The sequence below is a fragment of the Plectrocnemia conspersa genome, unplaced genomic scaffold, assembly GCF_051122295.1.
Source record: "Plectrocnemia conspersa isolate PC_06_02 unplaced genomic scaffold, ASM5112229v1 ptg000008l, whole genome shotgun sequence".
NCBI classification, from domain to species: domain Eukaryota; kingdom Metazoa; phylum Arthropoda; class Insecta; order Trichoptera; family Polycentropodidae; genus Plectrocnemia; species Plectrocnemia conspersa.
The window spans coordinates 16,903,383-16,925,848 of NW_028277172.1; the positions used below are offsets into that span (position 1 = coordinate 16,903,383).

At 31.8% G+C, this 22,466-nt stretch overlaps 2 protein-coding genes across 2 annotated transcripts; both read left to right on the forward strand.

Moving 5' to 3' along the window:
* Nucleotides 1-84: 84 nt before the first annotated feature.
* LOC148233175 (uncharacterized) lies at nucleotides 85-9,394 on the forward strand. The gene is made up of 6 exons (XM_088190737.1): nucleotides 85-323; nucleotides 4,086-5,320; nucleotides 5,394-5,492; nucleotides 5,708-5,826; nucleotides 8,289-8,450; nucleotides 8,520-9,394. The coding sequence occupies exons 2-6, from the start codon at nucleotides 4,405-4,407 to the stop codon at nucleotides 8,985-8,987; spliced, it is 1,764 nt and encodes a 587-aa protein (XP_088046863.1). The 5' UTR covers nucleotides 85-323; nucleotides 4,086-4,404; the 3' UTR covers nucleotides 8,988-9,394.
* A 2,722-nt stretch (nucleotides 9,395-12,116) lies between these two features.
* On the forward strand, nucleotides 12,117-19,082 carry LOC148233176 (vitellogenin-like). Its single transcript, XM_088190022.1, has 11 exons — nucleotides 12,117-12,267; nucleotides 12,359-12,412; nucleotides 12,489-12,721; nucleotides 12,797-13,276; nucleotides 13,344-13,810; nucleotides 13,876-15,333; nucleotides 15,404-15,617; nucleotides 15,690-16,698; nucleotides 16,772-17,647; nucleotides 17,718-17,925; nucleotides 17,997-19,082. Exons 1-11 carry the CDS (start codon nucleotides 12,237-12,239, stop codon nucleotides 18,910-18,912), a joined length of 5,946 nt encoding a protein of 1,981 aa, XP_088046148.1. The 5' UTR covers nucleotides 12,117-12,236; the 3' UTR covers nucleotides 18,913-19,082.
* The last annotated feature ends 3,384 nt before the right edge of the window (nucleotides 19,083-22,466 follow it).

Genomic DNA, 22,466 nt, shown 5'->3' on the forward strand with positions numbered 1-22,466 from the left:
ACATAAACCTTACATACGGATCGAGCACCGAAGCACAAAAAATCGGGTGCACCACATGTTCTCAACTCTTTTATTCGAGATGGTGGGGGTAAACAATTGCGGTGACGAGATGACGCGAAGAATGGAAAAAATAACGAGCCGCGAATACGCGACCATGTGCACGAAATGTGACTGTCGTCCATCATGGCGGACAACATGGCGGCAGTGACAGTCAGCGCCGAAGGCGGGTAAACAAATCACCAGTAGGACACACCGCGTCACCGTTTCAACACCTTCCCGAGGGAGATGCTGTTATCTATAAGTGCATCAAACGTCATCTATTGGTGAGTTATAATCTGCATATAATTCTCAACGATCAGTGTGAATAATGTTGATGACGATAATCTAATATGATCGTCATTCGCTACGATTGCTCATCAAATTTTGTGTTGATAAGACAAACGAGATGGGTCAACGGAGGTTACGCGTGCAATCGACTCTGAAAGAGATAAGAAGTTTATTGCTGAGTAAATGTTTGTGCGACGAAGGGTTATCGATGTGTTATTTTGAACTTTTTCATTAAGTGCAAAATGTGCAAAATTATAAAATTTATTACATTCAACAATTTACATATGAAATATTTTTAACATGAAAAATGTTTATCAGTCCTTTTTGAGTGACTATATTTTATAAATGCTTGCTATTTTGATCATCTATAGCGTATGTATAATAAGGGTAGGAACAGTCACTACTTTTTTTAGTTAAGTTATACAATTTACATTTAAGGTCATTTTTTTTATATTTCCAATTATAATAAGAACATAAAAAGTTTTATTAGTTGAAAGTCTAGAAAATGTAATACAAGTTTAACACAATGTGACGTCTGAATTTTATTAGATATGTATTGTTTACTTCATATTTAGTAACATGTATTTTGGACATGTCTTCAATTGATTTGAACTAATAATGAGACTAATTTACTGAAGGTATTTTATCTTCGTATAACGACAAATTAAATAATCGAGATAGCAACCAGTGTTGTAATGAAAATAAGTAAAGACGTGACTAAATGTTGTCATTTAGTATTTTATCTTATTTGAAACAAAATTTAAAATGATCGAGATTACAACCAATGGTTTTATAGATAAGTTGTTATTATTTAATATTACTCTTCTTGTCCCAAATATACTTTAGAATTTTCGCATAATTTTAATAATTTAAACATAAAATATTAAATTTGTCCAATATTGAAAAAGTCATATATTTAATGTTTTTTTCTACATTTCTGTAAAAAAGAGACCATACCAATACACATGTCTGATATTTCATAGTCGTTACTAGTATTGGATTATGAACATTATGAACATGTATGTATACATTTTAATTTATTATTAATTTAATATATAAATACAGGATCATCTGCTTAAAATAAAAATCCAAAAAAAACATTTACTAAGTTTAACATGGGAAAAATATGCAATAAATTATATGGTCAGTATTTTTTTTTTTTTTTTTATAAACGGTCAGTAAATCTTTGATTGCTTATATTTTTAATAAAAAAAATATTTTATTACGTTCGAATCTATGTAGTACTATTTGAATTTATTGTGATTTAAGTATAAAAAATAGTTAATATTCAATTTTTATCTTGGTTATAGTAAAATTTAAAATTATGGAAATTACAGTCAATGGTGTCATATAAATAAATTCAGGTGACTATAATATAATAAGTTGTTATAATTTTATATTACTCTGCATGTGTCAAGTTTGCTGTAGAATTTCCGCTTAATTTCATAAATATTTATTTAAAGCAAAAATATTAATTTGATCAAATATAATATTAAAAAAAATATAACTTATATTATTTTCTACATTTCTGTAAAAAATTAACAATACTAATACACATGTCTGGTATGAATCATAAACGTTACTAGATTATGAACATTTATATTACGTTATTTTTAGACTTTTTTTAATAATAAAAAAAATTCGAAATTAATTTTATTTTCATATGTAAATACATGATTTATTTATCTGATTAAAATAAAAACATTTACTAAGCTTAGAATGGGAAAAAATATGCAATAAATTAAACGGTCAGTATCTTTTATTATTTTTTGATAAACGGTCAGTGAAGCTTCGATACTATTATCTATTTTTTTACATTTATGCAATACTATTAGAATTTAATGTGATTTAAATATAACAATTGTTTATATAGGATTTTTAACTAGCAATGCTAAATAGACTAAACATTTTCTTTTAAAACAATACATTTAAAATTTTAAAAACAATTCCTTACATAATAAAAATACTGATAATTTACCTACTGTCCATTTATTAGCACTACTGAGCAAAATTAAATAAAAATTTTGACCCAATAAATTGGGACAAATATTTTTTTTTACTTCATATTTTATTTGATATCATTGCTAATATATATTTAATTGCTGAACCTAATAATGTAACTCTAAAAGTAAAATTACACTTTTTAACATTAACAATTTTTTTTTAATTGGTCAGTAGTGTTTTGAACAAAAAAATATATAAAAAAATTAAATTAATTTTAGGATACATTTTTTTTACATTTTTATACTAACTGGTACTCTTTAGCTTCAAGTTAATCAGATAATTAGCAGTTTAAAAATATTTTAAATTACATTTTAAAACAAAATATCTATTTTTCTTATTTTTGACATATAAAAATATATAGCAAAATTCATTAATTTATTTTTTAATTAATGAATTGCATTTTTAGTTACTATCATATTACAACAGGAGATTTAATAAAAATGAATTACTAAATATGATTTAAAAAGTTTCTGCAGCTATATTTATATTTTTATCGTAAAAGTAGTAAAAATACGATCAGGGGGACGGCTGGACCCCAGAATTGTTGCCAATTAATAATAATACCCATTTTTGGCTACGGTATTTTGGGTCCAAAAAAAGATTTTATTGCATATTTTAATACCTAACCGGTTGTGATGCAAAACCCCTTATGGCCGTTTCATTTTGTTTTATTCTACACTTAAATATTCTTCTACGTTTCTTTTGTTTTATTGCACATTAAAGCTATTTAAAAAATAAGCTTTTACATAAATTTAAAAAATTATATGATTAATTAAAAAGATGGGGTACTTTCGTCCCCCGCTTCGCTGAGTATAAAATAATATGTTTTACATATAAAACTAGCTACAAAAATATCTCGTTATTTGTTTTACAATTTTTTTTTAAAAATGGTAGTGACGCGTATTTATGTTACTATGTAGTTTTATTGTAAAAAACTATTTACTAAAAAAACTAAATAATCATAAAAAAATCTTTTGTTATATTTACCATATTTTACGGTTGTATTATATGCATTATTAGATTTTTTCGCATATTATTTTTAATCCATAAATTTAACCTAGAGTGCAAAACGCAGTTTTAAATCAATACAATATACACTTTGTATAGAAATTAATTTTAATGCAAGTGCAGTTAAAATATTTTTTGATTCACACTCAATTTATTTTTTTAAACTGTATGGAACAAATAAATTAATACATCTTATCTTTATGGCAAATGACTTGTTATATAGTGATATTTCAAGGGGATGTCCAAATTCTTAGCTTACCAAAAAAATATAGTGATGGTGTCACTTTTTTGTTGTTTACATTAATTATCCGAGGAATAAAAAAGTTTATTTATTCATGAATGTAAGCAACTGAATTATTGCATGCAATATTTTTAATTACGTGCTAATGTTTATTTAACCAATACTGATACATAAACAAAACCGCAGATTTTACAGCCCACAAATTTAACTGAACGGTTCAAGGTTGAAATCGTTTACGCCACATGGTTTCAGATAAGGTCGAAAGCATCGTTACAATCAACTTTTTTTGCATGCACGGCTCACACATAAAAATAATGAGTTGAACCCTCGCGAGATGGGGTGACAAAAAATCTTCTTAATGTATGTATCATGTCTAAATGTTATGCATTTCCTTTTTGGTATAAAAAATATATATTATGCATCAGTTGCACAACTTGTTCGAGGAACTGTCTCATCTGATAACTGATATTTGGTTTTAATGACTCTTTTTATTCTTGGCTTGCAGATGTCCATCGAGTTTCATTGAAGATCTGTTTTTTGCATAATAAAAAATCGTTCTTGGAGAAGACCAGCGTACATGTGCTGTGGACAAGTCGGACAAGAATAGCGTCTTGAGGCACATGTGCCGATACGTGGGGTAAAACAGACGCATGCCCCTAAAAAAATTATCGACCAAAACAATACACGATTGTGATGACGAGAGTCGACAAAAATACACGAGCCATTGAAGAACGAGAAGAAGAGAAAAAAGACTGAAGTGGTTCGACTTTCGAGAGGCACGTGCTTCGGAACAGATATGAGATATTTATAATTGCAAATATAAGATGGACGCAGATTCGTGCTATCCCTTCTTCGTCCCGCCACCGTTTGCGCCATTCTCATCATCACCAAATCGAGAGAAGATGATAGAAGAAAAATGTCAGCCGATATCAGATTTGGAGCTACACTTTAACACTATGTTCATGTTAGAGTCAGAGAAGGGTAGAAATACAACTAATCAAACATACGACCATTTTGCTCCAATCAAATCTAAAACTACAACAGAATCACTTCTAGATACGACATTTTGGCAACCTCAAATCGAATCGAATTGTCAACAATTGGAATCGTACAGTAGCGATAATTATAATTCAACTTCAGATTACAGCTCAATGAAAACCGTAGAAGAGCAATGGAACATATTTGGAACAGATTTGGAACAGAATCTATCTATGCCTGACAGTATATATACGGGGAGATTGACTCCCGATTCAATATCAGAAGATATCATCGAATCACCTAATATTGAAAGATGCCGCTTACCTCCACTAGAAACTGCCTTTTCAAAGCATTTCAACAGATTTACCGAAACGCCCATAGATGAGAATATCACAAACAATTTGGATTTATATACATCCAAACAACTCAAACCATTAACTGTTAATAACCTAGATGCGTATTACTATCCTGAAAATATGAATATTGAAAGTCAAGCGAAAGTAGATAAGAGCAGTGATTATACAGAATTATTTGATAATATAACTTTGGACATAAAAAACGATTTTGATTTTGAACTCAAAGTATTCGAAGATGATACTAGGACTGATTCAGTCGATTGTAATGAGATCGATAGTGATTTGATTACGGATTTGGATTCGCTGAATTATCTTCAAGATGATGAAGAAGATGATATGATTGGATTTGAAGAATATTGCAAACCGAATCAGACTGATGAAGTAACTAGCACAATGGATGCAAATGGTATTGTTAATTCATCCAAATCATAGTATATGCATAAAAATATATTTGTTAATTAATCAATTCATGTTTTTAGGTGAAAGACCATGCTTATGGAAAGACTGCAACAACACATCATCAAATCAAGCGACTCTAGTCGATCACATTGAAAAAGTACACGTGAACTCTTTCAGAGGTATTTTTATTTTCATATTTAAAAATTAAAAGTCAATGCTCTGAACCATACATATGTTAAACATGTTTGTCTGGTTTGATTTGATGAAAAAATAGGTGTTTGATGTTTACCTCTATGGGGCCAATGTGCTCACTGTATGTGTTATGATAAAGCAAAAAAGCTTAAAAATGTGCAAAATATAGGGTCGCTGAACTGTTTTTTTTTTGTGATTCAAGGAGAGGAATTCAACTGCTTTTGGGACTCCTGTCCCAGGAATCAACGACCTTTTAACGCGAGATACAAGCTCGTCATACACATGAGGGTGCATACTGGCCATAAACCCAACAAATGTTCTGTAAGTATTAAAAATTAATTCCAAAAAACATTTTAAAGCTTTAAAGCCACATAAAGAATATTAAGATAATAATAAATGGAAATAAAATGTAATTTGACAATATAGTTACTTATTCGTCAATTTACTTAGTTTTAAAATACATACATATATATATATATATATATATACAATATCGTAAAACATTACTTTTAATAACCAGAGAAGTTTTTCTGAAAAAAGCAGAGATAAGAGTAGAATTTTTAAAGTAGATACTAAGAAGGCTAGAGTTTTCATACATTTGTTATAAAAAATATATATATATATATTTTAATGTCAAAAATAACATAACATTTATTGTTTTAAACTTATTTTAATTATTCCGAATACTGAAAAGACTTTATTAAAAATTACTTTAAATAGACAATAAATTAAACAATATTCGTATTGATTTAAAAGAGAAGAAAACTTTTATATCATCCATTAAAAAAACTCGACAGTGCACAATATTAATTATGACATATGAATAACTTCTGAAATTTCGGCAATTACAAAGTTTTCTTCTTCTTCGTTATTTGTTTGTTGGCAATTAGTTGATATTGACATGGCTGTTATAAATGCAAAAATGTAAGAAAATAAATTTTAAGTAATAAAAAATGGCACATTTAACTGTAAATTGTTAATTGTGTTGTATAAAATTTACTTTATTATAGTTATGTAATTTATAACACCCATGTTAATAAAAACTAATAACCCATAAGTAAATAATAAATAAAAAACAACTTTGTTATTGCCGAAATTTCAAAAAATATTCATACTTCCTAGATAATATTGTTCACTGTGGATTTTTTTAATGGATAATATTAAAGTTTTTTTCCCTTTTAAATTATTTGCGCCATTTTTTTTACTTAAAATTTATTTTCTTATATTTATGTGATTTACAAGTCATGTCAATAACAACTAATAACAATAAAATATAACTTTGTAATTGCCGAAATTAATATTGTGTTTTTAGAGTTGGTCGGATTTTGTTTTTTTATTAAATTCAATTTTTCAATATATTCTAATGAAAATATAAACCAAAACTTTACGATTAGTTATATAAATATTTAAATAACGAAAAGCTAAAATAAGACTACTTATAATATAAATATATAAATATTTTAATAATTATTTAATAAGATGAGTAAATAGCTATAAGCATAAATAATAATTGAAAAGTCATAAAAATGTATAAATTATAAAATCATCATTAACAAATGGCATCATGATAGAATAGAAGCGTAAATCAGTGACAAATACCTGAAATACCTGGATTTAAATCGCATATGAATACGTGTTTTTTTTTATTTTTAATGTGTCTATGAGATCAGAATTAGTGATTATTAGTGATCATCACAGCTAAAGTTTTCCTAGATGTTCCTCATCTCACGGATGAATATCGTCGTGAATAATTAAAATTAAATAATGCATATTGACATATATTGCTCATGAGCTGCAATAATAGTTTACCTTGAATTGAGTCTGATATTTCACTACTTACTTAATAATTATTAACTTTGTTTACTCAGGTGTAACGTTGAAGTCATACTGAAGCTCTTGAATAAACATTTTGCTGAAAGAAATTGCTGCAATACTTTGCTTCAATGATCACTTGCATCTTTGGAAATGTTTTTTTGTAGTAAAAATTTACATTGATTCGCATTTTGATATAATTATGATTCATATTTTTAGCTAAATGTGCTTTTGAGAATAATTAGTTTAATTTAGAATAAACTAAACTTCTGACTTTTCTTTCACATAACCTCTATTTTTTACACGTGTCTTAAAATTTTTTTTCTACTTCAATAATCATTTTGAATATAGTTTACAGTGCATAATTATTTAGGTGTATAGCAATTACTATTATAAAACTATTAAATATCAAAAAAATGTAACACAAACACCATGTGAAAATTAAATAAATGACTGTAATAGTACTAGAGCTTAATAATAATTACTATGGAACAAAGTTATATGAAAAATATTAAAAACATTCATTTTAAATGAAATGTAATATAAAAAAAATGTATGCTAATAATTAGATGATCTGTAGAACAACAACTACTTAAAAGGAGTGCTCAGTAATATTAATAGAAGAGAAGTGCCCCATAGTTTAGCTTCTGATAGATTCAACCGTGTAAATGATTTATTACATGTAAATTATTTATTGTATAGCTTAGTGCACTTTGAACCGGTACATGTATTTATATTTTGCATATGAACATCACAAAGATCGATTTAGAAGCGGGTCAGAGCCGTATCGCTTAATTTAATCGTTTAGTTGTTATTGAAACTGATATATTGCATAGTTGCTAGCACGTGTTAAATATATGAGATCAGCCGTTGATACGCAAATACAATTTTGCACAAATAGCACAAAAATTATGATGAAATATCTTAATGAATGTAGTAATAAATCAATTAATTAACTGTTTTTTTTATAGTTTTCAGGATGTGGAAAAGCTTTTTCACGATTGGAAAACCTTAAAATACACAGCAGATCGCACACAGGAGAGAGACCTTATAGATGTCAAGCTCCTAGATGTACGAAAGCATTTTCCAACAGTTCTGATAGAGCTAAGCATCAAAGAACGCATTTCAATGCTGTTAGTATATTTTATAATTCAATCAATTATTTTTAATGCTGTATTTATTATAATTTTATGTATTTTTAGAGACCTTATGCGTGTCAAGTGGAAGGATGCACCAAAAGATACACAGATCCATCTAGCCTCAGAAAACATGTAAAAAATCATACTACAATAATACCAAAAATATCAAAGAGCGTAATTCACGAGAATAACGAAGATATACTGATGGATTTGATTGAGCAAAAGCATCATAAATATCCTAGGATGAAGATTGAGAAGAAGATTATCAATAAGCATAGTCAAATAGAAGAATCTAGGTTTAGAAAAAGGCAGAGCGAAGATGCGTTATTAACTGATGCCAAGAGAAGAGTCAAAGAGAAGATTGTCGGTAACATAATGGAAAACTGCGAGAGGACTTTGATGACGGATCAATCGAGGACTAGATTAAACGACTTTAATAATGTGTGGAGTACTTCAGTGCAAAGTCAAAATTATTATGAACAAAGTAGTAATAGTAATAAAAAATTAAATATGTGTTATTTTTATGAATAGATAATTACAAGGAAGATATATATAGTTTCATAGAAAAATATTTTTATTTAAATTGTATACCTTAAAGTCAAATTTGTTTCCAAAGCTTACCTTTAATTAATAATATACATTATTTTATATTATGTTAATATGTTATATTGACAATGAATTAATTGTTACCATTGTAGAAAAATATTTTTGTGAACATTTAAGTTAATATTGTTCCAAAGTTTATGTATTGTATAAAATTGTATTATATGTACCATTTAAATCTTAGATAATGATGAAAGTGTTTTTTATCATAAAAAATATGATACATGATCTCAGATTTGTATTTGATCTCTATTTTTATATTTCGTTTAGTTAAATTGAAGGATCCATGTATAGATCTCTTTATAAATATTTTTCTAAATAAAAATTATAAAAAGTACTTATTTCTTTTATTGATAAAGATGAGTTTCCTTAATATAAAACGAGCTACTTCAAAATAAAATATGTTTTTGTATTCATATTTTTTTAAATTATCTTATTAAAACTTTTTACAATCGCAATTTTTCATTTATATAAAAAAATGAATGACGCTCTCCGTATATGCATCTGAAATTCCTGGCCCTTTCGCATAGATTTCTCAACAGATATTCTTCTTTTTTTAAAAAAAAAAATATTTTCAAAGGTTATGAAGTCGTCGAAGATCTTTAAAATATTACACAAAAAATTTAATTTTGTATTTCTAAGAAATAGTCTAAATGTGATAAAAATCAGGGGAATATGGAGGATGAGGCAAAATTTCTAATCCTGATTCGCTTAAGAATAATTAGTGAAGAATGAGGTCTCGCATCTGTTGATCAACATTGGATGTTTTATGATTAATTGTATATTTCTTAAAACAAACCTGGTTTATGAAATGATTGTTGAATAATTACCATAGAATACCACCATACTCTCACCATATTTTATTGGGGTGCAAACTCAGTTTCAGATAATGTTATGGAACTTTTCTGTAGTCTAATTATTGTCCTGGTTTTTTCTGATTATTATATAGAATCCATTTATTATCGCAGGTAGTAATTCTCCATAAGAATATTGATATATTGTTTCTGCTAAATAAAGTGGAACAGACTTTTAAACCTTACTGATTTTGTCTTTCGATCAATTTGTGCGGTACATATCGTCAATTTTTGTACCTTTCCTAGGCATCCAGATGTCGTGAAACAGTTGCAGAAAAAATCTGCTGCGATTGTTCAAACATTTGTTAGCGTTTCTCACTTTTTTTAATCAGTCAGCAGAAGGATATCTTCCACGAGACTAATTTTCAGGGTTAATTACGCCAGTACGAATTTTTCAAACTAACGCTTTACAGTTCTCTGACTAACAGTACCCTCGTCAAATCCAGAATTGATATTTTTCGTGCCTGCGCAAGTCGAACTCGTTTAAAATTGGCTCTATAAATTAATCTTGTATACAACTACATACATTTTCGGAATCAAAAAGCCTCGACATTAATACAAAACATTAAAACTGCAACTCTGATTCATAACTTTGAATTAATTGAGTCATATTCGAATAATGCTCTCTAATTTTTTCTCAATATTTTCGTTTCTACTACTTCGTATGTAAGTTAAAATGTATTTATCTTTCAAAAATTAAAAAATACTTATAATGATTATGAAATTAAAAAAAGTTCAATACTTTTCCAATGTGTATGAAAATATAGTTATAGCACTGATACTAAATAATAAATATATACAACTTTCAGTTACATTGTACTACTTTTAACTACCCTCTGTGGTTGTTTACTAGTAGTAATATAGTGACGATATTTCATCATTCATTTTTGGCTGTGTGCAAAATTTTAATTGCTTATTATTAGATCTTATTAGAGATGATCTCACATATTCAACACGTGTTAATAGCTATGGAATATTTCATCTTAACAACAACATTATGATTAGATTAAATGACTCACCTTTGACCTGTATCAAGATTGATATTGATGACGTCATTATAGAAAATCTGAATACATGCATCTATTTTTTAAAAGGGAAAAAGGGTTCATATAAATATATTAGATTTTAGTTTTTACTAACTATTAAGTAACTTTAATGTCCGACTTTTATTAGTTTATATAAATTTGTATAACAGACATTTCTGCAAATTGAAGGTTGCACGCTTCAACAAAAGTCAAATAGGTCGAAAAACATGAAATGGCATCCAATACAGGAAATAAGATAAAATGATGTGGAATAACATCATATAGCACATGCCTAATAGAATGTAATTAAAATTTTCTTTATTTGATTGATAAGGATTAGGACCCAGAACGTTTTATTGACAAGAACTGCAGATTTAAATGTTGATCTATGGCATATTTTTATATGGTCTATTCTTATTGACAGTGGATATACTCCTATTTCTCTTGCTTTTAATCAATTTCAATGTCCTTTATAAATATGTTCAAAGAAAGGATAACAGCTCTATTTGTATTCTTGAATCATTACACTTTTTGGTACAATGTTCTTATTAGGAGTAAATAGTATTTTGTACCGTGTAGATGATAGAAACATAAAATATAAAATAAACATCAGTCTCTAGATCTGGAGAAGGATGCTCGATGTGTCGAAGATAAATAAAAAAAAGCGATGTCTTTATAATAAAGAGCTGGGTATAATATAATTCTTCAGTTCTTTGGTTATATTATATATCGTGGAGTCTGGAAATTTAGAAAGAACGACTCATGTTAAAGTATGTTTTGATTTAAAAGAAAATGAAGCACTATCTTAGTAAAAAACATCTGGATAATTATTTTATATAGATATTCAAATTAATACTATAGTCATTTTAAGTACGATTTATCCAAATTTTAGTTTTAATTTTGAAGCAAATCAGCAGCAAGTTGGAATTAAAAAAATTATACTGGTTAATCACACTCGTAAGTCAGCATAAAAAAATTATACTGGTTAATCAGACTCGTCATTCTTCTGATGAGTGACTCTAAAACATAGCGCTAAAATTTCTAAGTCCTTATCGCGAAAGTTGACATCGAGAAAACTTGTTTTGACATTTGACATTAGACAAAGGTGCATGCATTTTCTTGAATAACACAGATATGAATAACGCAAGTAAGCGATACTATCTTTTAAAATAAAAATTGCACAAGGAAAATCATAATCTACAGCTGAATTCTAAAAACGAGTATAAATAGAGCAGCAAATCGATTCAGAAATCAGACTCAATTTGGTTGAGGAAGAGTCCCACAGCTCCTCTACCACCATGAAGATGCACTTTTTGCTTTGGCCGCTTGGTAAGCAAAAACTGCCAATCAAATCTCTATGAAAATAACCTGTTTATTTCAATAGTGATTTGAATATAAACTAATATTTTTTTTTCAACAGTCGCAGCAACTCTTGCTTGCGCCCAGCCTTCAAACCAGCAACAACACCATGATGGTAAGTTTTCTATAATATTTTCATCAATGCTGTTTGGTAAATAATTGTTGCTAATTTTCTCAACTATTTCTTTCAGAGTGGAAACCCAACACCAAGTACACTTATCGAGTTGATGCTCGCACTTTGACGGTTTTGGGAGCAAACGGAGGGGGCGAGGAATGGTCTGGCAAACATGCAGGTGTTCACCTAAGCGCACGTCTTACTCTCCAATCTCAAAAGGATGGCCGCCTTCGGGGAAGACTCTCCAAGGCAGCTTTCGGTCAAATCCACCACCATCTTCCCGAAGGTTGGAACGGAGAGATGCCAAAAGTAAGTTGAAAGACACCAAAGCCGAATGGAAACTACTTCTACAAATAAGCTGATCGATATATTTATTTATTCTAGGGTGTCGAATATCAATCTTATCCAGCTATTGAGCAACCGTTCGATGTACAAATGCGCGGTGGTTTGATGAAGGAACTCAACGTAACCAGGAACACTGAAATCCAAGAAGAGAACTTGTTGAAAGGTCTCTTGAGCGCTCTGCAAGTCGACACCAGCTGCAAGAACGTATTGGGCAAACACAATGGAATCTTGGACAAGCAAAACAACAATGGAGTCTACCGCAAGATGGAAACTGATGTTACTGGAAAGTGCAAGACCCTCTACACCATCTCCCCTATGCCTTATGATGTCTTACAAAACAATCCTGATTTCGCACCCTTCTTGGATGCTGATAGCTTGTCAGGCAAAAAGCAAAGGATTCTCGACATCACCAAGACCAAGGACCACAACGATTGCGACAAGAGAGTAGCTTACCACTTTGGCGTTCCCATGGATGCGAACTGGGAAAAGACCTCCCGCACTGCCAACAACTTCATGAGCGTAAGTCTAATTCTTAATGCAAAATTCATCGCATTGCAGATTGTTAATTCGACTTCCCCCATTTCAGAGATCCACGGTATCGCGCATCATCGTCGATCGCGAAAACAACACTATCTATTCCGGCGTTTCTACCACCAAGGTATTTGCCAGCCCTGTTATGTACGGAGACAACGACGCTATGGTTGTCAGTCAAGTCAACGTAACTTTGATCTCAATCGAACACGAATCCGGATCAATCAGCCCTCTTCCATCATCTCGCAAAGCAGGAAGCTTGTTGTACTCAATCTCCCACGGAACACACAGGACCGGCTCTGGAAACTCCGGTTCCAGCTCATCGAGCTCAAGCTCGTCCAGCTCCAGCTCCGACTCCTCAAGTTCTGACTCTTCTAGCTCCGACTCTTCCAGCTCGTCTAGCTCAAGCTCTTCCAGCTCAAGCTCTTCCTCGGAATCCGCCGTAAGCCATCATGGTAGAAATAACCGTAATGGAAAACAAAATATCATCGACCGAAACCAACCAAAGAGTAGATCACGAAGGTGTGTAGAATAAGACTAATTTGTAGCTAATCAAACACAAAATATATTAAAAATTATGTTTTCAGATCCGTCCTCAACCGCGAACAATACGGCAGCGATGAACACGATTTCCAAGAAAGAAACCAATGGAACAAGAAAAACGGCCAACAAGCCGAGTCTGATGAGAGCAGAAATTCACAAAATAATCGAAGAAGCCACGAAGACATTAACAACAACAGTCATAACGGTCAACACAGACAAGGCAGTGATGACAAAAATAAACATCAAGATCAACACCAAAATAAGTTACCACACAAAAACAATGGTGGTCTCTCGGGCTCTTCCTCGTCTTCCTCTGATTCGTCTTCTTCTGACTCCTCATCTTCTTCCTCTTCGTCATCCTCTTCCTCTTCGTCCTCTTCTTCCTCGTCTTCTTCTTCGTCAGTAAGCTATGATAAATGGGACAGCATCCCAAGCATCAACGACATCGCGATCGAAAACATCTACAGCCAACCTGGAGACAATGGACATGGACAACAAGAGTCTTTCGTGCAGATGGTGAAGAAACTCGCCAGCCAAATGGCCGAAGAACTCCTAAACCCTAATGAAATCCCAGAATCTAACACCTTGAGCAAATTCAACATGTTGGTGAACATCGTTTCTCAAATGGATTTGAAACACTTGCAACTAGCCACGCAACAAATGTACAGCAAGGACAATGGACAACGCGAATTGACATGGAAAATCTATCGTGACGCCGTCGGGAAAATCTATCGTGACGCCGTCGCACAATGCGGAACTGGACCAGGCTACGTTCAAATCAAGAAATTCATCGGAGAAGGCAAAATCAAGGACGAAGAAGCCGCTCAAGTGGTCGCCACTTTGCCAACTTGTCTCCGTCATCCCAATGCACAAATCCTCAAGGATTTCTTTGAATTCGCCATCTCAGAGACCGTACAAAGGCAACGATACTTAAACTCGACTGCTCTTCTGGCTGCGACCAACTTGATCAACATGGTCCATGTTGACGATGATACCGCACACAACTATTACCCAGTTCATTTGTTCGGACGCCTTGTTTCCAAAAACAACAAGATTGTAACTGAAACCGTACTTCCCGCCTTGAAACTAAAACTCAGAAGCTCCGTCCAAAGAGGAGACTCGCACAAGGCCCAGATTTACATCAGAGCCATTGGAAACCTCGCTCACCCATCCATCCTGTCGGTGTTCGGCCCATACTTGGAAGGCAAAATCCCAGTCTCCACTTTCTTGCGCATGCACATCGTCCAAAACTTGAACAAATTCGCCAAGCTCTTCCCGCGAGAAGCCAGAAACACATTGTTTAACATCTACGGCAACGAAGGTGATGACTACGAAGTTCGCGTAGCCGCCGTCTTCCAACTATTGAGATGCAAACCGACTACCTCCATGCTCCACCAAATGGCTGCCGCTACCCACGTCGATAGCAGCTACCATGTACGTGTCGCAATCCAGAGTGGAATCAAGAGCGCCGCTGAACTCGACTCGCCTAGATACGAAGAATTGTAAGTATACAGCGACACGTTATGAAAATGTATATACTATCGATCTAATAATAATGTGAATGTAACTTAGATCCAGAAAATGCCAAGCTGTCGTCGATATGCTGAGCGGCGAGGACTATGGACAACAATACTCTACTGCTTACTTGAACGACTTCGAAGACGATGAAATGAGAACCGGATTTGATGAATCATACTACCACATCGGTAGCTTGGATAGCATCATACCTAAATCTTTCGGTTACAAGCTCAAGAACAAATTCGGAGCATGGATGAAGCCTAGAAAGGTTTGTGACAGACATTTCAAATCATGCATTTAATTTATATTTAATATTACAATATAATAATCTGTATTTCAGATCCATGGTGCCATTTCCAGCGTCAGCCAATTGATCGACATGTTTAACGACCAAATGACCGAAAACGATAAACAAGGAAGCCACAGTCAACGTCATGGAAAAGAGAGCGCAGCCGAAAGATTCGCTAAGATGCTCAACATCCAAGGTGACGCCCAAGAATCCCTCGAAGGAAATCTCTTCGTCAAGATCCTTAACCAAGAACGATTCTTTACATTGGACGAAGATACAGTCCATGGCTGGTCACCAAAGGCCATCGAAAACTGGTTGAACACAGGAAAATTCAACTACACAAAACTGATGCAAAGAGAAAAGGCCATCATCATGTTCCCGTTAGCTATGGGTGTTCCATCTTACATCTCATACACCAGACCGACCATGGTTCGCATTAACGGCAGAGTGCAAGGAAAGGTACAGAAACAATCGACATCTTTCGGACCCTTGAATTTACCCCAAAACGCACATGTCGAACTCGACGTTGAAATATTGTTGGCATCCAACATTGAAGGAAAAGTGGGATTCGTTAACACCGTAGGAAACCAACGCGAATACATTACATCCGGCGTCGTCCACAAGAACCAAATCTACATCCCACTCAACGTGAACGTAAACCTCGATTTCGAAAACTACAACGCACGTATCCAAATGCGATCCCTCAACGGAAAGCAAAACACCAAGATCTTCCACTCCAGCGTTACTCCATTCACATCCATCGACAACAGGCATAAGGACAGGCTTGTACCAGTCTTGCAACAACACAGCACCCACGTCATCAGACAACCATACCCCAATGGACCTTTCAAAGATACCTACGGAAACAAATATGGAGTAGTATTCAAATACCAACGTGAATACGATGATGGAGAACATGTCGAAAGCGAAGCTGACAACTGGGTTGGACTTTTGGGTCTTTACAATGTTCCAAGACGCCCGTTCGCCTATTCCGTCTACACAATCACACACGACGCTAAGAGCTCAGATACCTCCAAAATAACATTGAACCTCGCTTACGGTATGTATACGAACATTTTGCATTATATATCAACATACATTTTAAATTATTTATATATAATTTGTTGTCACAGAAAAACAATACAAGGGCAAGCAAAACAAGTCCCAAATGTCCGGCGAAGAGCATGAAATAATGAAGAAGATCTGTTCCAACATAAACAATGCCGAAACCTCTCTCATGAGCTTCGGTGTTAACTTCGCAGGAGAAAAGCAAGCTAGTTTGAAATTTATCGCCGCAGCATCTAGCAGCGTGGTTGACCCAAGATTCACTGGCTTCGTTTCGTACAGGGGCAAATATGTCAACGGAAAGACCTACGAAATTCAAAGCGACTTCGAAGGAAAGTCTGCGTACGTACCAGTCGGAAACTTGCAAAAGGCTCTCGAATTCCCCAGCACCGTCTTCAACATGGGCAACACTATTGTGTCTGGAAACGTTAAGATCGGTTCAAGCGAAGGTTCTAGCTCCGCCATGAACTTCAAGGCTGCCATGAAGAGGACCAATGATCGCAAACGATTCCTGCTCGAACAACCAGAAATCAAGCAATGCCAAGACCAAATGAAACAAGGAAACTTCGTGACACCAGCCTGCATGAACGCATCCATCGAAGCTCATGTCATGGACAGGATGACCCTCAACATCCAATACCAAAAGATCAGCGAAGAATTGAAGAACGTCACCTACAATCTATACAGCATCATCCGTCACCGATTCTACGACAACATCGAAGAAAACTGGCACAACAACCCAAGCCAAAATAACAAGATTGATTTGGTAATGAACTTGGACCCACAAATGGACTCTTTGAACGTATCCGTCCATACCAGCGCCGTTTCTATCGAAGTCACCGACTTGCACATCAGCGAACGCATGAGAACCATCGTTGGTCTTCATCCATCGGTCAGAACTGACGAGCGTTTGATCCAACTGGAAACCGGACACCACGGAATCCGTAAGTTTTCCTTCCTTACATCACAAATCACACCTACATGATTTAGTTTAAAAATGTAATATTTTTACAGCAACTTGCGCTATTGATGGAACTGAAATCAACACCTTCTCCAACGAGACTTATTCGTACAAACTCGGAAACTGCTGGCATATGGTTATGCACAACGGATCCTACCAAATCAACGAACACGGAAGACGCCAAATGGTCAACGGAGACCAACAAACCGTCGTCTTGGTAAGAAGCGAAGGCAACAAGAGACAAGCTCGCATCCATTACAGGTAAATAACTTTTAAGCCCTTTTTTAATCAATAAGTATGAATACGATTCTGAATCAATGACTAAATTACAGATTCGAATCTGGAGAGGAATTCACCATTGAAATCAAGGATAAGATTGTCATCATCAACGGAAAGCAAATCCATGCATCTCAGACTGAAGCTCACCAGATGTGGAACGAAGATGGAGAACTCATGCTCAACGTTTACTCAATCCTTGAAGAAACTGTCGTCGACATCGACGATGGAACCCTCAGAGTATACACCGACGGACAACGTTTCTACTTGCGCGCTAGCGAATCTTACCGTAACACCACCAGAGGCTTGTGCGGTGCCATGAACGGAGAACCCCAATACGACCTCCCAGCACCGAGCAACTGCTTCCTGAGCGAAGACAAGCACGCCGCTGCTCTCTGGGCCGTTACCGAATTGGAACAATGCTCCGACTCCGTCAAGCAATTGCAAAAGGAAGCTAGAAGACAAACGTGCATGCCACGCCAACAACACTGGCCGACCGTCTTCAACAGCGATTACTACAACAACAACAACGGTTTCATCCACAAGAAGAACGGCGACAGTTCCAGCTCTAGCTCAAGCTCTTCATCATCCAGCTCCTCGTCTTCCAGCTCTTCTTCTTCAAGCTCGTCTTCCTCCTCGTCGGAGAGCCACTCGTCTGAAAGAAACAAGAAGCCAACCCTCAGTAAGGTTTACGGAAAGCAAAGCGACTGCGAGCTCAAAAAACAGAGGCAATATGTTGAACGCCGTGGAGAGATCTGCATCACCTTGATCAATGTGCCAGCTTGCCCCAAGCAATGCCAACGCAAGGGAGTCCAAACCTTGCCAGTTAATGTAGAATGCAGGTCATCCAAGGACCAAGAATTCAAGAAACTTAAGAAACAAATCATCAACGGAGAGAACCCATCTGTCAACAGCGGAAACCCATCCACCAAAGAATGGGAATTCAGCGTACCCACATATTGTCAAGCTTAAGTGATTACGACCAGGCAGTAAGGATCAAGGAATAAAGATTAATTGATCAAGTGTGAGTGAAAGCGAGATGGATGTACAGCATAGCTTCGGCAACAAAAAATCATGTACAATATGTATATGATGCAAAAAAAAATATTTATTTCCAAATAAAAACAAATAATAATTAAAAACTGAATTTCAATACAACAAATAACCCATAAAACCTATATCCTCAACAATCCTCACTACTCAATCAAATCAAAAGCAAAAACACAAAAATAAAGTTTAAAAGTTATTATATAACTTAAAAGGTTTAGAATGGTTTCATTGGTTTTAAAAGTTAAATACACAATAATCTCGAACACACAAAAAATAACATACAGCAGTTGACAACATACAAAATATAATAGATCATAATAATAGCATTCACCTCTTAAGCCAATTTCTTTCACATTGAGCGACTAACCTTGTGACATTTATTATAATGAGAAATTGGGGAATGCATATGTGGAATAAACATAAATTCCATAAAAAAACAGAGAAGCTAATAAATATATACTAAATGCATTGATATGTATTAAAACTTATAATTAATAATTCAGACTCGGAATACTTTCATCTTACCTATGATTGTTTCTTCATGGACAAAAACCTACACAAGATGTTTTTTAAAACATTTTTCAACAGAGATTTTACCTGTAATATTAATTCTGAATGCTAATATTTCATATCTCAATGTATTAAAAAAAAATTTAATCCTCCAATCAAGTGTCTATTATAATGCTTTTAAATTCATTTGTCATGCAGAGATCAGACAATCATTGTGTTATAATAATTGTACAAGACCCATAAAAGGGTCATAGAAACTAATGGGTTTCTCTACCATTTTACACTAATTTTAGAAAATAACTGGTAGCTTATTCTTCATCAATTGAGTAATATAAATGTTCTGGAACTGTCATCATCCCTTGAATTGAGAGATGTATTTCACTAATGGAACTGTAGTATGTGTTTTATTTTTAACACATATGTATTAACCATTCTTTGAGAACTACAGTATTGATTAAATGCTGATTTCTAATATCATTCTTCTTAAGATATAATTGATTTTCAATATATCTAAAAATTCATGTAGGAAAAAATAAAGCTGTTGACAGATTTGAAACCAGTCCATAACAGGAGATATGACTAATATAACTAAATTTGGAACAGACAACATATGAGAATCTTGTTGTTGTAATGGAAATTAAGTGTTTAAAAACTTTTAACACAATATAAACTTCAGAAGGATCAAATTTGTAATCAGGAATGGTTTAAAAGGTGACAGATATAATAACAAACAAGTTTAATCTCAAATAGGATCTTTATTAAATATACTATAATAATATATTACTTAATATACAAAACTATTCGTATCGTAATTAATTAAGACAAATCACCAGGACGTGATCGACTAACGTAAAAATCTAATATGCAAAATAAAGTACTTAAATCTTGTTAATATCCTCAGAGGAGTCATGTGTACATAACTTTACCAATTACGCGTGAAATAATCAATTCGTGCATCATATTCGTTACAAAGCGGAATTAAATATTAAATTATCTTTAGACATAAATTATAAAAAAAAATGAAATATACTGTATATGTCAACACTATCCCTACACAACTGCAACATATCGTACAGTAGTTACCATAACAAAATCATACACAATAACTATTACGAGATACGCTTGAATAACAGACAATTTCATCTATAAAATAGTCGACAAGGCCATGAACGATTATCGATTTTGATGGCAAACGTACGATTAACATCAAAATAAATAACCTACAATAAAATCACAGCATACAAATCAGGATTTAAATTATATTTATTATGTACTTTCATTTAAATATATAAGAAATTAATAGCTATATATGTTCTAACATCAAAATTTGAATTATTTTGTAAACAAATACATTTATATACATTATATATTTAATCTTAAATCAAAGTTTAAAAATCACATAACGCAATGTGTTACATAATTGAGATTGCACTAAAGGTAAAAAGGCTTTTCTTTTTAATATATATATATATATATATATATATATATATATATATATATATATATATATATATATATATATATATATATATATATATATATATATATATATATATATATATATATATATATATATATATATATATATATATATATATATATATATATATATATATATATATATATATATATATATATATATATATATATATATATATATATATATATATATATATATATATATATATATATATATATATATATATATATATATATATATATATATATATATATATATATATATATATATATATATATATATATATATATATATATATATATATATATATATATATATATATATATATATATATATATATATATATATATATATATATATATATATATATATATATATATATATATATATATATATATATATATATATATATATATATATATATATATATATATATATATATATATATATATATATATATATATATATATATATATATATATATATATATATATATATATATATATATATATATATATATATATATATATATATATATGTACACATTTTACATATGTATTTACATCAATGATATTGCTAAATATTTTATTATCGATTCATATAACAGACTCTGCTGTTCATACTTCACGCAGAATAAAAAAATATTCGATCATCTACATACAATATATACACAAATATTTTTTCTATACAATACATAACATTTATAAAATTCTTCATTAGACAAAAATTAATAATGTATGTATATATATATTTCTATACTTTGGCATTCTTTCATTTGAAAAAAGAAGTAATGTTTCAACAAACATTATTAATTTTTTAAAGACCAAAATCAGCCAAAATATATATTCCAATATAAATATACTAAATGGAGGGGTTTATAAATATTTCATCTTAATCTGGTCTTAAGACTTCGACACACATGTCATAATGTGAAGTTTTTCTTTAAAAAAAAATACATAAAACTTCTTAAAGCACACCGCCATCATTAATTATTGTAAAAATATTTTTTTAAATATTAAAACAGCACAAAACTTATCTACAGTAGAACTACTCTAATATAATATTGAATTTGAATACATAGTTAAAATTCTGTTAATTGCACAAAATATCAAGTCATGTTATAGTAAAATACGTCAACACAATTAATGTAAATTCAATTTTTGTATTAAATTGTGTTCTAGTTTGATGATTTCAAGGCATATTTTTGCCTCTATTCTTTGTAAATAAATATATTATTGTACATTACATTTAACACTAATAAGTAATATTATTTTGAAAACCCCAAAATAGTCTATGAAAATATTACGATTAGAGAAGTTCTACTGTGTTTACGATATTTTTCATTCAAGTCTCAGGAACTAATACAATATATAATACATAACACAGTAAGAAATAAATAGGGCAGTAAATAAATACACATGTGCTCACGCGTCAGACACGTGTCTAGCTCGATTTAAAAATAATACTTATTAATTACAATAACACA

Bases quoted from the DNA above. Each gene is read 5' to 3' on its own strand.
- LOC148233175 (XM_088190737.1), top strand. From the start codon at position 4,405: ATGGACGCAGATTCGTGCTATCCCTTCTTCGTCCCGCCACCGTTTGCG. The intron at 5,493-5,707 runs GTATTTTTATTT...TTGTGATTCAAG, and splicing joins ACACGTGAACTCTTTCAGAG to GAGAGGAATTCAACTGCTTT. The intron at 8,451-8,519 runs GTTAGTATATTT...ATGTATTTTTAG, and splicing joins AAAGAACGCATTTCAATGCT to AGACCTTATGCGTGTCAAGT.
- LOC148233176 (XM_088190022.1), top strand. From the start codon at position 12,237: ATGAAGATGCACTTTTTGCTTTGGCCGCTTG. The intron at 13,277-13,343 runs GTAAGTCTAATT...CCCCCATTTCAG, and splicing joins CTGCCAACAACTTCATGAGC to AGATCCACGGTATCGCGCAT. The intron at 17,648-17,717 runs GTAAGTTTTCCT...ATATTTTTACAG, and splicing joins AACCGGACACCACGGAATCC to CAACTTGCGCTATTGATGGA.